Source organism: Indicator indicator, chromosome 3 (assembly GCF_027791375.1).
Source record: "Indicator indicator isolate 239-I01 chromosome 3, UM_Iind_1.1, whole genome shotgun sequence".
NCBI lineage: Eukaryota > Metazoa > Chordata > Aves > Piciformes > Indicatoridae > Indicator > Indicator indicator.
Window position 1 is genome coordinate 16753272 of NC_072012.1, and position 16212 is coordinate 16769483.

The window sequence follows — 16212 nt, forward strand, 5'->3', positions numbered from 1 at the left end:
ACTAGACAGAGAATGTATCTTGTATTTCTGATCTCATCTCCTGTTATTCCTCCCTCATTTCTATAGAATCTCACACTCACATTATTTGTGCTTATATCTGGAATAATCTTCATTCTCCTATCAAGTCAAGGATCACTTGAAAAAAACATAAGAAGGAAATATCCATGTTTCCTTAGATGTCTATTGACAAAGCATTTTTGCTCTACCTAGCAGGCTATCCCCAATTCAGAATTAACTGCTCTTTTTCCTTGCAATTCCAAGAGAACATCTAAGGGTATCTCCCTTATAGATACCTGGAACTAAGCTTTTTCACTGTTTTGAGATCTCTGACTAGACAATAACAACGCACTAAAGGTGAACATCCTGCAATTAAAACTTAGTATCTTCGCTAGCTCAGTGAGCTGATGACTACTCCAAAAAGAACATAAATGTAAAGGATAATTTATTCCAAAGATTATGTGGATTTTTCCTAAGTAAAGAAAGGAAAAACCTGAGGAAATATTACATAGAATTTTCTTAACAGCTTTCCTTTCAGAAGAAGTTTGAAACATTTGGACTCTGGAGCTAATTTCTTTGACTTTGTGAAGTGTCACAGACCAGCATAGCTCCAAGACTGATTTCAGCTCAGCTATCCTTAGGTACACAAGACTCACCCAATTTAAAAGATTCACATGCCTTAACTTATTGCTATTGTCAGCTGAAAGAGACTGGGCACTTCCAAGAGTTGTCCAAACTACTCAACATGCACCAGTGTTGATAGACAAACCCACTCTTTAAACAGTCTTTACTAGGGCCTGAACTTGTTAGGTTTGATTTAAACTCCATGGCTTGAAGCTTTGGCTTTAACTCCTTCACTTTTAAAGCCCAACACAGCTTTAAACAAGAGGATGTGATTATATTATAAATTCACTAGATCAAGTAGGATTTCCACTTTTAAGCCATGAGATCTCCAGCCAGAGGACTCCAGATGTGATTTTATTAATTTTTTTCCATTGTAGACACAGAAGAAGTTTCCTACTTTAGAAATGAAAGAAAAGAATCTGCATTGGTCCTTGGAAATCAAAAGCAGCAGAACCAACATGTCTTTCAAACTGGGCTCACAGAAAACACCTCACTTGCCCCTCAGTGAATTTGACCGTTAACACTTGATGTTACTTTTTCTTTCACTACTATCACTACGAAAATCTTGTAATTCGTAAGAAATATTCTTATGAACATTTTGATGCTGTTTCTCTTGGTAAAACTAATGCAAGTTTTTCACAGGTGCCATTTGCAGCCTTTTACATGTAATTTGAGGTTAGAATTCTTATGTCTTGCTCTGTAAAGCCATAACATCAAAAGAAAAGTTTCTAACAATTAATAAGATAGAAGCAGAGCTGACCCTTAGATTAAAAGAACAGAAAATACTTCATTTATGCCCTAAGCATATTTGATGAGAAAATCATTTATGCCCTGAAGTCTGTATACTGCTTTCCTGTCTCTTTTCAGACAACTGCCTTCACGTTTGATTTGTAAAAGCTATGCAAAGGCATCAGTAACTTTCACTACATAAATCTTTATATAATACTTCTCACTTGTATCAATGTCTCATTACAAAAGCATTTTTGAGCACAACCTAACAGTTTCTAGCCACTATTTTATAAATAAATACACAGCTCTCCCTGATACCACTCTAACTAAACGCACCAAAATAAAAAAAACTTTTAAAAATAAAAAAAAAAATATCAAGAAACAATTCTTAATCCAATTCTTTTTACCTTGCTCATCAAGAAGCTTTTTTGTAAGATCTTCTGCCTCATCTCCACAGTCTAACTCCAGAGGGTCATCATTAATATCCAGGTTCTCCAGTTCCAACTCCAAATCCTCACTCCCAGGTGCTTCCTTATTATCTTTGGCATCTTTAGAATCTAAGTAGAAGTTAAGTAGAAACATTTAATAAATACACAGTATTGATTAGAATACAGAAAGACTTGGTTTGCTAGACCTATGCCTTAGTGCTTTAGTCTTGTCAAAAGACTAAATGGCAAAGAGTATCTACTTCTTGAGAGTATACTCTCGGGTCTCAACGGTCAGATGTCCTTCACATAGCTTTACCCATCCATCTGAAAACTGCACACATTTACCTATGCTGGAATCAGTTAAAGACTGCCAACAGGTTTTAGTTTTGTTCAACAGGCATTGGTTTGTTCTGAAGTCTACCTGGCATGTCTTCATTGGATGACACATATACATTAAATGGACATTCATAAATTTAGCAGTCTAGAGCCAAAACTGCTTAAAATGTATTTCCAGGCCGTCACGTGGAAAGTATAAGCAATAAAAAACTTGTATGCTGGTAAGATCAGATGGAAAAACAGTATCTTCCAAAACCCCATTAAATGATTATCACAAACATAACTCAAAAAAGAGCCAGATTCAAAGATACAAATTAATGTTTGCACTGCATCTTCTTCATAGCTCAACTGATAAGAAAACTGACAAAATGAGGAAAACTGAGCATTTCACACAGACAAAGGGGAAAAAAAAATAAAAATCAGAAATCAGAAGAGGAGGAAGAGGCCTTGAAGTAACACACCATGCAGAAGGTCAAATTGATTGAAAACAATCTCTAAGGTAAGATTCCTTAAGGAACAGTTAATATTCTTCTTGGACAATAACACTGGTCCAGCATAAAAGCATTTTTCCAAGAGATTAGTATTTACAACATTTCACTATTCTTTCAGGTGTGAGGTGTCCCTGCCCATGGCAGGGGGGTTGGAACTACATGATCCTTGCGGTCCCTTCCAATCCTGACTGATTCTATGATTCAGGTCTCCTTCACACATCACTTGCAGAATAAGCTTCCTAAAAATATAATTTGCAGGGCAAATAATCTTATTAAAACACTTAATTTTTTCAAACAAAAATGTGACAACTCGTACACCCTGCATACATCACATGAAAATAGTAGACTCAAACCAGGCAACCTGTTTAGAATGACAGACGAAATGACTCTGGAACAGACTCTGGTGAGGTCTCTAGTTCAAGCTTCTGCTCAAAGCGGATGAACGCTGTATTCACACCAGATTTCTCTGGGACTTTTTTCAGCTGTCTTCAAAAAAATCTCTTTAAGACAGATTCCACTCTCCCCAGGCAAGCTGCTCCAACACCTAATTATCCTCACAGGGCAATTTCAGAACTAAGCAATCAAAAAGAAGGCCAAGAGCTATAAAGCTGAAATGCCATTAATACTCAACACTGACCTACTGCATGTGTATTAGAAAAGCATGTAGCCTGTGTGTTTTTCCTAAGAGTCAAAACACTGCTCTTATCCAAACATGTACCTTCTGTTACATTTTGAGCCAGTAGTAGTGAATATCATTTGTATCCCATCACAGCTAGTGCACCAATGCCTGGCTGAGTCAGATGTGAAGAATCATCCAGGCTAACACCATTCAAAGAAGGTAAACCTTTAGAAATTCAGGTTTCTCACAGAAAAGTTAATGTTTACTTACATCGGTTAACCTCCAATTATTTCAAATTATATCAATATTAAAATGTATTTTCTTTCAATACCACATCTAGATATAATCCTGACCCCACATAACTTCCTCCCTAAAAATTAGTCCAAACTTTTGTTCTGTCCCAATCACTAAAATTACTATATTGGAGACTCAATACTTCCATTGTTTGCCTATCTGTTGGATAAGATAGGTTAAAAAAAAAAATACTCATCTAAGCATTCTACCTCTTGATTCATCTTTGCTGGAATCCTTGTTCTGAGAACATTTTTCATTGTCTTTAAATAAAATTGCTGGCACAAAAGCCTTTAAGTCAATGAGATTCTCATAGAAGTTTCTTGCATCTTCATCTTCCCAAATACCCCCCTCCAGGTCATATTCTCCAGGCTTTCCTGGTGTGAAAATATCGATACCAGGTCCATGTTCTGCAAAAAACAGTGAAACCACAAGAAAATTATTTATGCAAATTTCTGATCTTCTAAAAGGACGCACACTGAAAGATTTAAAAATATTTTTAGAAACGTATTATTTATTACCACAATTTTCACTTTAATGTTGCAATGCATAAAGTGCTTCTAACAACCCAATCTTACTAAAATTGTAAATTTAACACTGAAAGAAAACACAGTATCAGAATTCAAATCAAGCAGCGCATTTAGAAATAGAAAGGAAAGCTGTAACAGCCTTTAACTATATCAGCAAAAGAAATAATTGCTTTGAGTATGATGAACTAGCACCCCCTTGTATTTTCAGAACAGAAAGAGACATTTAAGAAACACAGCTTTTACACAAAAGGTATAGTCACGATTTCAACATCTCTAAAACTAAAGTTTGAGATTTAAGGTGCTGGACAGCTCTGCCACATAAATATTGTACTCTCCCTCAGGAGCTCAGAGCACCACTTATCTAACAGTATGCCCTATTCATAACATCACCATCCAAAATATACTTCACACCCCTTTTTTTAACAGTATCAAATTTTAAAGCTCAAACTATATATACAGTTCTTTAAATGTTAAAATAATGCATCTATTAAATTGAAAGGATTAGGTTAAAAAATCTTTTAATTTTATATTTATTCCTGTATTACCTGAAACAAATCTAAACTACATGGCATACACATTAATGCCATAACTACACAACACATACAATAGTTATGGTTATGTATGAGGTTTAATTACTTTAACCAAAAAAAAAAAAAAAACGTGTTAGTCATTCATTGATATCCTTAAGCAGGAAGAACCCATCAGTAAGAGGGTTTGGTTAGCCTTCCCACCACAACCAAGCGTTCTGATTAGTTGAGAGGCATTCAAGCCCATGGTGAGAAGGTTGGATCTTTGAGGTCCCTTCCAACCTAAGCCATTCTGTGATTCTAGTTTATGATTCAGATGACTTGCTTTAGATGATGTCCTACCCTCAGGTGTTGGTTTCTCTTGAGGAAGGTCAGGCATATTTTCATCCAAAAGATCAGCTAAAGATTGAGAATTTGCCAACAGCTTCTGATAGGACATTGCAAACTCCTCATATTGCTTGTGTCGATCTTCACTCAGCTCTCCTTTGGAATGAAGAATGCGCCTACAAAAATCAAAGTTACGGTAAGGCAACATTTTTTCTTAAAACATATTTGGGCTAAGCCGAACTACTATCAATTCCTCTAAGCACAGCTAACCTTCCCTCTTCGAGGGAACTGTGACGATCTTAATTTAGAGTGAAAGAGCAAAAACTTGAGTAATGCTATTTTTTTTTCTCCAAACAACCATACTGAACTACAGCCTTCAATATAACAGAGGAAAGCAGTCATAGCTTTAATTTCAAGACCAAAGAGAAGGTTAACTTAGATTTCAAGTATGATCATGATTATCCTGTGACAGTCCTGCACTATGAACAGACTTTTGTAGTAAGTTAAAACATTCAACTTACATAAAACTGGATAAAAACTGGTTAGCATCTGTAACAGTACATTTCCATGCTGCTCAAACAACTAAATGGGTGTTGACTGGCAGGATGCTCAAAATAAGTTGCATGTTAAAATCTGCCCATTAATTTTCCAATAAATCCAACTATTTCAAGGCTAACAGTCCAAATTTAGAGCAGACATTTGGGTTTTTTTGACTTATTTGTTTTCTTTTATGAAACTATCCATACTTATTTATCCATACTTATTTTAAATCTGTTGTCAAAAACAACTTGTATTTGTAATCTCTGCTGTTACAAAGCTTGCCACAAGACTAATCAAAGACTGTCATCTTTGATTTTGGGTTAACTAAGAATAAGATGGTTGCACATCAGCAATGTCCTAGTTGGTCCTCAATTGGGGCTCCCAAGAAGTGCTTTTTCCAATCTGTGGCTTGATTCACTCTGCTTCGATAGTTCTTAAATGGAGAAATCTCCTTACTTTGGATCGGCTGAGCTATCAAGAAAGATACAAGTGGGCACAGATGAATACAGAACTTGCAAAGGGAAGCTGACAGGACGAGCTTGTCTAGCAATTTTCCAATGTGTTTTACAGTAGCTTGAATAATGCTAAGTAACTTTGGATTAACTCATTGTAACCACTGACAATGCACCCTGCCTTGAGATGAAAATATTAGAAGTTTTAAGTAAGGTGCAAATGTTATAATTCCTAAAGCAGGCTGTAGCATTACATTATCATTGGGCTTTCATTGAGCAGTAAGTATAGAGTAACATTCTCGGCAAAAGACTCAAATGTTTTATGGCATAAAAATTCTAAACCAGTTTGAGTAACATAAGTTGAGGGGTATCAATCTTAGGTTTTTCAATTCTGGGCTAATTGTAAAACAGAAGTCATTTTGTACACAACACATTCACAGGATGAGCAACAAAAATCTCTTAATACCTGCTGAGAACAAAAAACTTGACACAAATGTCTTGTTAGAGGGCAAGAAGCAGTAAGAGTAGCAAAAATTCTATTTCTTGACCCTCTTACAAAACACCTAGACACCACGTTTTACCTGCTCATGCTACAAAGAAGGGCAAGAAAGATGAACAAATTAAATAACGACTGAATTTCCAAAGTGCAGTAGTTCAGTCTGGATTCAGGAAACATGTTAAGTGCCAATTCATAGCCTTTCCATGGAAACAGCTATCCATTAGGTACATATTTTAAGCTTAAAGTATACCAGCGGCCTCATAAACATGAGCACTGAAGCTCTGTGCTATTACTAAAAAGCAAAATGCTGTAACTACAGTGTAAGAGTTTCAATTCTCAGTTTCAGTTCCCAAAAGGCAGGTGTTAAAAAATTCAAGAAGCTAAAGCATACCATGCCAACTTTAAAAAGCACAATTCATTTCTAAACGCAATCAGAAGTACAGCATGCAGTATTTCTCTTACTTTACATCTCTTCAGAATTTCACAAAGTGACAGGAGGCAGATCTCAAAAATATCCTTATTTAGGCAAAGAAGTTTCTTCTGTATCCAACACTCATTTTTGAAAACTCACACTAGAATTTGGGAATCAAGCTGTTTACTTCGAGTGACACAGCCTGCACAGATTTTCCTGTACCTTCAGCTGTGTAACCAAACAACCATCAGGTTCTACTGTCAAAGCCTAACTCAGAGTAGTTTTCCAAGTTACCCAGTTGCCAAAACCTTCTCTGTCCAATAAAGCTTTAATTCTACCTAAATGACTCACTAGGTAACATGACATTGAAGCACTGCTAAGGTTAGCATATTGATTTTCAATTAACTTAACCAATACATACAGCTTGAGTTATTTCAGTCACAGAAGAAATAAATTCAGTAGGTTTTACCTGACAAAGTAACATAACCTAAACATGACACTGTTGCTGCACAAGAGGGAACCCAGTTCACTCCCTCTTCATTTCACTGGTTCTGGAATAACACTGGGAATAAAAAGCTGTTCCTCTCAGCCAACTGGATCAGGTTTAAAACATGGAAGACTGTTTTCTCCAATAGAATTATTACTTTTTTTTTTTTGTAAATCAAAAATCACAGAAACAAAAAACCCAAAACCAACTAACCAAACAAAACCACAACACAACCAACTGAAAACAGCCAAAAAGCAAGCAACCAACCAACCACAAAATCACTTTCCCCAAATCCACAGTTAAAGAAGATTTCTATAGTTCATAGGTTTCTTATAAAGCAAGTTTCCATCTTCGATTTCATGCCCTGCACTTCCATAGCATGCAAATGTCAAACATCTCTCTGTTATACACATACGGTAACCAAGTAAAATTAGTCAGGAAAGCTTTTCATGTCTTGTCTCTTTAACAAAACTTATTCCCCAACTTTTATTAAGTAGTTAAAATAAGCACCTTCAAGTTCAGATAGAGATAAATAACTAAATTATAATTCTTCACATATCTTCCCCAAACACAGCTTTGCACCCGAAGTTTATAGGGGTAATTCAGAAGACAAGGTGCATAGAGTAGTCCTGAGTCTCACATACCCAAAAAGCAGCTTCAATGATGAGCTCAGAACAGGCTGTTCAGGGCTCTATCCAGTCATTTTTTTTCCACTCGTGCAAGTAGACATTAAAATGTGCTTCCCTCTCCCAGAACACTTACTTTTTTCTTCATGGTTTAACATTCTTTATCTCTTGGAAATTTTCTTCCACATTATTTTGTATCATACAGGGTTTAGAACACAGCAGAACCAGTGTGCCCAGAATGAACTCTAATCATGTATAAAAGTTTATATTCATTAACTTTAAAGAAACAACAGTCAATAGCACACTTTAAAGTAATAAAGTACTTCTAGAAATAATAGTAGCTCTAAAGTCAGTTTATGGTCCCATGAAACACAACTTTGCTAACTGAGACCAGATAGGACTGCAGCACACCAGATCCAAGCTTAAAGCCTTGTCTTGGGAATATCAAGTTTTCATGTATTCTAGGCATATATCTGGCTTTGGACTGATGTTCAACCTTTCAGCTGAAACCTGTGTTGACACACAGTAATGCTGCCTGTGCTTACACAGAGCAACACGTTAATTTCTATCTGCGTGGAGTGCTTCCAAGAGGATTTAAGAATGACCGTGTTTTAAGACCAGCAGTTGGGTTTAGGCTGGTTCCAATAATGACAAGTCAGAATGCTTTAAAGGAAAACAAAAAAATACGAAACAATGTACTCATGGTAGAAATTACATTATTCAGATCTCAAATGTATGCATACTGATACTCTTCATAACTTTTCATATCAACATTTTAATTACGTGAGCCAAATTGTCTATGCTCCCCAACATTTTAATACATAAAACTGGCCCACAAAAAGGGGAAGAGCCAATCTCATTTTTCCTCCATCCTGGTACACTGAAGAAAGTAAACAAACCAAACCCATTGTGGCATATGCTCCATTATCTAATGGATGGAAGGGGAGAAAATGGATTGTGCCAACTGGAAAAGGACAGCACCAGCTGGGAAAGAAGCATTACTCTCAAGTTGCTAAGGAAGCATCACCAAAATAGTAAGAGTTAAGAGAATTCGAGCCATAAGTCAACTTCTATTTTCTTTAAAGTTATTCAAAGAGCCTGTTTGGTTTTTGCTTTTTAAGTATTCAGAGTAAATTTAGTTTTTTTTTTGGATGTACCACAGAACACTCATCTTCTACACAACACTAACAGACTAACCACAACAAACATAGGCATTTAATAAATACACTATTTGTTTTCATAATAACAAGCAAAATTCAAGTGTCACCTGTTTTGTCTTTCAATATTTTGTAGCTCCCTGTGGTCCCTTTTCAGGTGTTTGGTCAAAGACGTAAAGTATTCCTTCAACAAGTTCTGGAAGGGCTGTTGTTTCTCTGGACTAATTATCTCACTAGGAGGAAAGCTCAAGTTAAACTTCTCTGCAACAGTTTTTACTTTCCTTGGTACCAAACCAGCAATGTCATCTCCACAGTGCCGACAAAAGCTGATAACCACAGAAACATGAGTGTGGGATTCTCGATCAGCATTAATAATATTTTTAAGCTGCTCATAGATTAAAGACAGACCTTCCTTGTCAGTGAAAATCCCAACTATTGTCAATTCTGCAATGAAACGCAGATCAGTTCTTAACTTGGTAATGTTGGGAGTCTTTTCTTCTTTCCTTGCTTCAAAATGTTTTTTCCAAGCCTGAAGTAATGAAGGAGCAAAATCAGCATAGCGCTGGTGGAAGAGGGAACACAAGTGCACAGCGCAATTCACATCTGATATTTTCAGTTTGGCTTCTACAATGGAAGCTACTGCTTCTGCAATATACTTGCTTAAATTCAGGCTATTAAAGTCATGAGACAAGGAGTCCCTTTGTTGCTCTGTAATGGTTTTTAGCTTCTTCACAAAAGCCGTGTTCTTCTTCAGACTGGAATCCAGTCTGCTGAAGAAGTTCTCTTCAGGGCGATTGTCTGGTGCATTCTGGTTTTTGCTGCGAAGCTCTTTTCTTGCCTGATGGCGTTCCCAAGCTTCCTGATGGAGCTGATGTGCTTCCTCTTTTTCTCTAAAAGAAAGAAAAATTAGCCATTTGCATCACAGAATCTCACTTTCAGGTTAACAATGTAAAGGAATAAAAAGTCAATTGCAAAGCCTGTAGTAGCTCTAAACATGATTTCCCTTTCATACTCTTTAAAATTTAACAAGTTAATGCTAGAAAACTCAAAGCACCTGCTTTATAAAGCCTGTTTACTTGCTGCAAAAGGCACATATTACTTGTTACGGAATGCAATTTCTTCAATATTTCTATGTAGAATATATTAATCACAACAGATTCAGAAAATACAAACAAAACTCCATTTACTCCAAATGGAGAAGAGGACAACAAGCTTTCAGCAGGTTACTGTATTACACAATCAACGGAAATCTATTTCAAATCTGCTAAAATCACACAGAAAATTTTAAACAGGTGCAGTAGAACTGTCCGAGCTGGAATTTGGCTATGACATTGCCTCAGCCTTAGAAAGTGATGCATTTCAAACAAAAACAACATCCAGAATCCTTGCTTTAGTGGTCTGAAGATGCTTCTTCAACACTGTAGTACCTTTTGATAACATCCTAAGACATACTGTTTTGGAAATATCACACATTACAGGTTATATTCTGATTTGCCAATCAGGTTATCAATTATCAACGACTGATTAGAAGAAATTTCAGTAAACTGTCACAGTAGATTTGCTCCTGTTATGGTTTCTGGACCCGTTAAGTGTCTATATTCCCAAATTTATGATGCTAACACTTCTCCATCTTGAAAGAAACTGCTTAATTATTCAAGCATAATGGTCATCACATGGAGAATGCTATCAAAAACCTGTACTGAGAGACTAAATGGGTTAGAGGTGAAAACTCAAACCTACCTAGAATTCATAGAGCACACTCAGCTAGTCACGTAAACTTTATAACACTATATACAACTTACTATAAACAACTCAAACAGTTCATCCTTTATAACCTTGCCCACAAACCTGATAGGACTATAGCATTTGGTGCAATTAAAAAGACAACTTACTTCAGCTGCGCAGCTGCTTCTTCTTGTTTCTTTTTCTCTTCCTCCTCTTGTTTCTTTTTCTCCTCTTCTTCAAGTTTCTTTTTTTCTTCTTCTTCTTTCTTCTTTTGCTCTTCTTCTGCCTTTACTTTATCCTCTTCTTTTTTCTTCCGCTCCTTGTCTTCCTTTTTTCTTTTATCCTCTTCCAGCTTTTTCTTTTTATCTTCAGGAATCTTTAAAGTCTCTCTTTTCATGCCAACCTTGACATCTTCTTTTGGCTTCTCCCTAGTGCTCACTGGTCGCCTTTCACTGAATTCTTTTTCTTTATTATTTAATGGAGATTCTTTTTCTTCCATATTTGCTGACTTCTTGCGCTCAGCTGGCATTGTGTTACCCAGGCAAGTCTGCAGAATCACAGGAAAGTAAGTACTTTTAATTAAATATTTAATTTGTTGATACATTAGACAGCCCAGCCATACTCCAGTTTTAACTAAGTCAGACAACTCACAAATGCCTGACTCTGAATAAAATGCAGGTTTAAGGTAAGTTTTCTTGAACTAAGGAATGGACCTAACAACAGATAAAACCTAGATCATTTTGTTATAGTGTTATACTGCAAAGTTGCCTTCAGCATGAACTGTGAAGTAAAAGCATTTGAAGTCCCTACCACCCGCGGAACACAAGATCTTGGAACATAAACAGAAGTTCACCTGGAAAAAAATTTAAAAATCCAAGATGGATGAAAGCACAGTACCCCCAGCTTCAAAACAAGTAAATATTTGATTGATCAGTGTGCACCAGTACCTCACAGACTTTTCTACACATCTCCTAATACTTTCACTGCCTTCATTTAGGACCACAGGATGATGCAGGTTAGGCAAGAACTCAAGTACTCAAAGCAGGGCAGCTATGAGGTCAGAGAAGTTTGCTCTAGGCTCCAGGTTTGAAAATTGGCAAGGAAGGAGACTGCACAACCCCTCCATCCAATCTGCTCCAATGCCCAACTGTCCTCACTGTAAAAAGGCATCATCTTGCTCCCCTCTTTCCTCACTCTTCCCAAAATTTCCCCAGTCATCTCAAGGACTCTTCCCAACTATAGCCCAAGTACCAGTTAGAAGGGCATGTTGTACTGACTCATATGTATGCACAAACCTCTCTGTAGCATTTCTGATGTTATTTCTACTTGTTCTGCTGGCAATCAGGAGTTGAAGGGTCCCGTTTGTATCGCTCTCTACCAAATACTCTCCTGGGGCTTGTAAGAGGTTTAGCATCTTTTGGGCTCCTAGACCTCTGTTAGTTTCATTTGGCTAAGAATACAAAAAAATGATGTATTTTGAGCAAGACAGGGTAGACTTGCCAAATAACTTAAATCAGAAGGAAACTGAGAAAGTCACCTAGTTCAGTCCCCTGCTCAAAGCAGGTCAAATCAGATCTGGGACTTGGCTAGGTATGTTTTGAATATCTCCAAGGATGGAGGTGCACTGGACCCCTCTGGGCCCCCGTTCCAGAATCTGAATAACCACATCATGAAAAAGCTTTTCCTAATACCAGCCTGGAATTTGCTATGCTCTGTCTTGTGTACGTTTCTTTTCATCCTCCCTCTGTACCCCTGAGAAGAACTCAGCTACATCTTCTCTATGCTCTCCCTTTAGGTTGAGCCGTAAGACTTCCACTCTCTTTCTACAGATTAAGAAACCCATTTCTCTCTCTTTCTCTTCAGATACCATGTTCTCCAGCCTTCTATGATCTTAGAGGCTCTCCAGTGGACTTGCTCCAGCATGTCAATGCCTTTCTTGGAACAGAAAGCCCACAACTGGATGTGGTGTCCAGATGTGGGTTTGTAGCTACCAAATGGAGGAAAAAACTCACCTTCTTCAACCTACTGGTTAACTCTTTACTACAGTCTAGAATGGAACTGGCCTTACTCCAAGGACATTCTGCTGACTCATGTTCAGGATCAAATAGGGTCAGAACAGAATTAAAGAGGCAATCAGAAACACCTAAACCTTGTTTACTTCAGGCTAAATTGATTTCTTCAAAAATAATGTGCACATATTCACATGCTTCAAGTTAAATGCATATATAGGCAGGATTGATGGGATATGATTGCATGTGGTACCTCCTAAAGAACCATCATGTAGATTTAACTATTGACACCAGTCTGACTCCAAATTGCCAACCCTACTCCTGCCTTTCTTTTATTCATACCAGGTGATGAAAATAGGCTAGATTCACATACTTCCTACATTCACTCAACAAAACAGATGAGACACACTCCAACCTAATGCTTCTAGTATTATTTTTAACTACTTTGAAAGATATTTATCAATAAGACATCATGGTAAAGAAAAATCTCTAAGTATTCCACATTCCCTCCCAAAACCAAAGAGATCAATATACTGACTTTCCTGTACGGAATTCTGTGTTACAATTTTTAAGATGGTTGTCCAGGACTTCTGAAGAAGAAAACTGCTTGCAAAAATTCACAGTGTATTCAGAAATGGGCAGTGACAACCTACTAAGGAGGAACCTGCTCAGGACCTGGCCTCTTTGACAGCAATTGGCAACAGCAGCAATAAAGAAACATTTCTTAAGATTTATGGAACCGAGACCAATCAAATCAGCATTGCTTGAGTAAGTACTAGCAAATTTGGCTCCATAATACACATCTATGACTAAAGTTTCACACTGATAACTATTTATTAATCTTTTCTCACTACAAATCCATATTGGAAATTTCCTAAGTTTGAGACAGCTAAAACTCACTCTCCCATCATTTTTAACAAAAGAACTTTGAAAGGGAAGCTTTTAGCATTTAAATATTAGTGCAATATCTTAGTAGTATGATTAGGTCCATTAGAGTACACACTCTCCAGCAACTGTCTTAAAATGTTTTCACCAAGAAGTCTATGAAACAAACAAATGAGTAACACATGAATTTTTTTAAAGAGTGTTAGATTCTGAAAGATAATAAATCGAGGGCTAAGTTTAAAAAGGAAAACATTGTGAGAAAAGGGTTGCTTGATTAAAGAAATGTTGGAAAGGCATGTAATGATTCCAATACTTTGTGATTAGTAGGGTAATGAAATTATAATTTGGAAAACCAAACAAGCTACCCAACAAAATATCCAGCTACACAGCTAACTTCTATGACATGGCCACTTACTCAAATTCGTATTAAATTTAAGGACTCCAAATTCTCTTTTAAAGACATTCCCAGCATTTGCTTGTGTAGAATTAAAATAGAGAAGACAGAACAAAAAGAAAAGAGATGAAGCACCATCATGTACACTGTGACTTTGATCACAAGGTTGTATTAGTCACTTTTCCACTATGACCAAAAAACCCAACAATCTAGTTGAGAACAGATTTCTGCCCTGTGGTGTGTTACTATACTCCTCACTACCTGCTACATATATAGCTCCTTATCTCACAAACCCTTCTGATCGCACTGCCAGTTCATTTATGTCTCCAAGCTATACACAGACTGTTTCACAGGTCAGCACACGAGTGTCAGCTAACAGCACAGAGCTGCCCATTAAGGGCATGCTATTGCCCTTCCTTCAGCAAGAATGTGAATTCAGACCTCATCACTTTTCCTCAGCTGCCAGTTACCACAAGAGCTGTAGAAACCTCATACCTTCAAGTCATCCACCTAATTTGACTGAAACTGGCTCCAAAGTTCAAAAGTTGTGGGAAGCACAGAAAAATGGATACAAACAGCAGGCTCACCTGCATGTCATTTCCATAGGTAATGAGGCTGAAGATACATGATTTTGTCCAGATTAAGGGAATGGTAAGGAAGCATTAAGAGAAAATTAATCATTAAGAGAACATCTATTAATGCCTAATGTTTATATGAATGTATCAATGAAAAGGCACAATAAAGACAAGCTTTGTAAGCCAGTAGACAGAACTGGTGAAGCAAAACGACTAAAAATTACGAAGAATGGAAATTATATGTACAAGACTAGTTCCACGTGCTTTTGGACTCTTGGCAGCCGTTTCTGTTGGGACATTTACATACTTTTAACACTCTAGCTTCTCAGTTTCCTCATTTACAGATGCTATTTTTTCAGAGAAAACTATTATGCTTTTTTCCCCCCCCACTATTTGACCTATCTTAACTCACTCTTTGTTAAGAACTTTTTTGTTGTATCTGAATGTCTACTTAGGAGTTTTTTTCATACCAATCTCAGAATTTAAAAACTGAAGGGAGAGGGTTCATGAAAACTCTAGGCTCGAAAACCCTAACAAATAGGTCTTGAAATACACAGGCAACGTTTAAGAGAAAGCACCTATGTACTTACTTTCAGGGAAACCAAAGATTCATAAAAGGTACTTAGCAAAATGAATCTAGTCCCTATTCAAAATAAAAGAATAAACATCAACATCTTGGCCTGATATTCTTAAATCTTCTTAAATCAACAAAAACAGACTGCAGTACTATAAACCAGAATCTAAATCCTTGTGAACACAAGTATGAGGGGAAAAATGCAGTTTTATTAAACTAAGACTACTGAGATTTTTCTTTTTTTTTTTTACTGCTACTGGAAATGAAATCGATCACACAAACATTCCTTTATGCAGCTACCCTAGTACAAAAGAGGTAAGAGAGATAGAGAATGTACGTAAGATGTTCCACTTCTGATTGGCTGAAAAACCTCACAGAACAAGAAACGTCTTCATCATAAGAAACCACACCACTCAAAAATTAAGTTTCAAGAATGGAAATATAATTAAACTTTCTCTTAGAGTAAAGGAAGAGAAATACCATGGCCAATCAGAAGAAAATAAATCTAGCTATAAGTTTTGAAAGATGAGACAGAGAGTTACACAGGTACACATAGTGCAGAGAAAGAAGTCCCCATACACACCGGCAGGGAAGGCAGGCCTCCCTAACCAGACGGGCAGTTTTACTTTCGGTTCCATATATCTCGAGAAAGCGTTTTTGCTGTGAGACCTGCAAGAGGGCACTTTTCAGTAAAAAAAAGTGGCCTACAGACAAGATACTAAATATATGCGGCGCAAAAGACTTCTTAGTTAATAACACTCCTCGCACGCGTCGGAACACCCCTACTCATATCAATCCACGTAGGCAGGCTCCTCAACAACCCAGCCACCTTCTGGGGCTCTGCCTTCCCCACTCGCACTGCAAGACTAAGGCACAAACAGCTACCTGTTCCTCTCCCTGACACCGCTTCCCCGTACCCTGCAGGCACCTTCACACTAGCCCTTCCTTGTTCTCACCCCAACGGTCTCCTGCCCCGAG

General features: G+C 37.2%; 1 protein-coding gene across 1 annotated transcript in view; it reads right to left on the bottom strand.

Annotated features, from left to right (window-relative positions):
* Window positions 1-16212, bottom strand: part of UPF2 (UPF2 regulator of nonsense mediated mRNA decay) — a 56900-nt gene that overhangs the window by 40478 nt on the left and 210 nt on the right. Inside the window, exons 2-6 of the mRNA XM_054399933.1 lie at window positions 10965-11344; window positions 9183-9962; window positions 4915-5075; window positions 3728-3925; window positions 1758-1907 (exon numbers count right to left, since the gene is read on the bottom strand). Coding sequence (XP_054255908.1) covers window positions 1758-1907; window positions 3728-3925; window positions 4915-5075; window positions 9183-9962; window positions 10965-11326 — 1651 coding nt within the window. The 5' untranslated portion in view covers window positions 11327-11344. The remainder of the gene's footprint in view (window positions 1-1757; window positions 1908-3727; window positions 3926-4914; window positions 5076-9182; window positions 9963-10964; window positions 11345-16212) is intronic.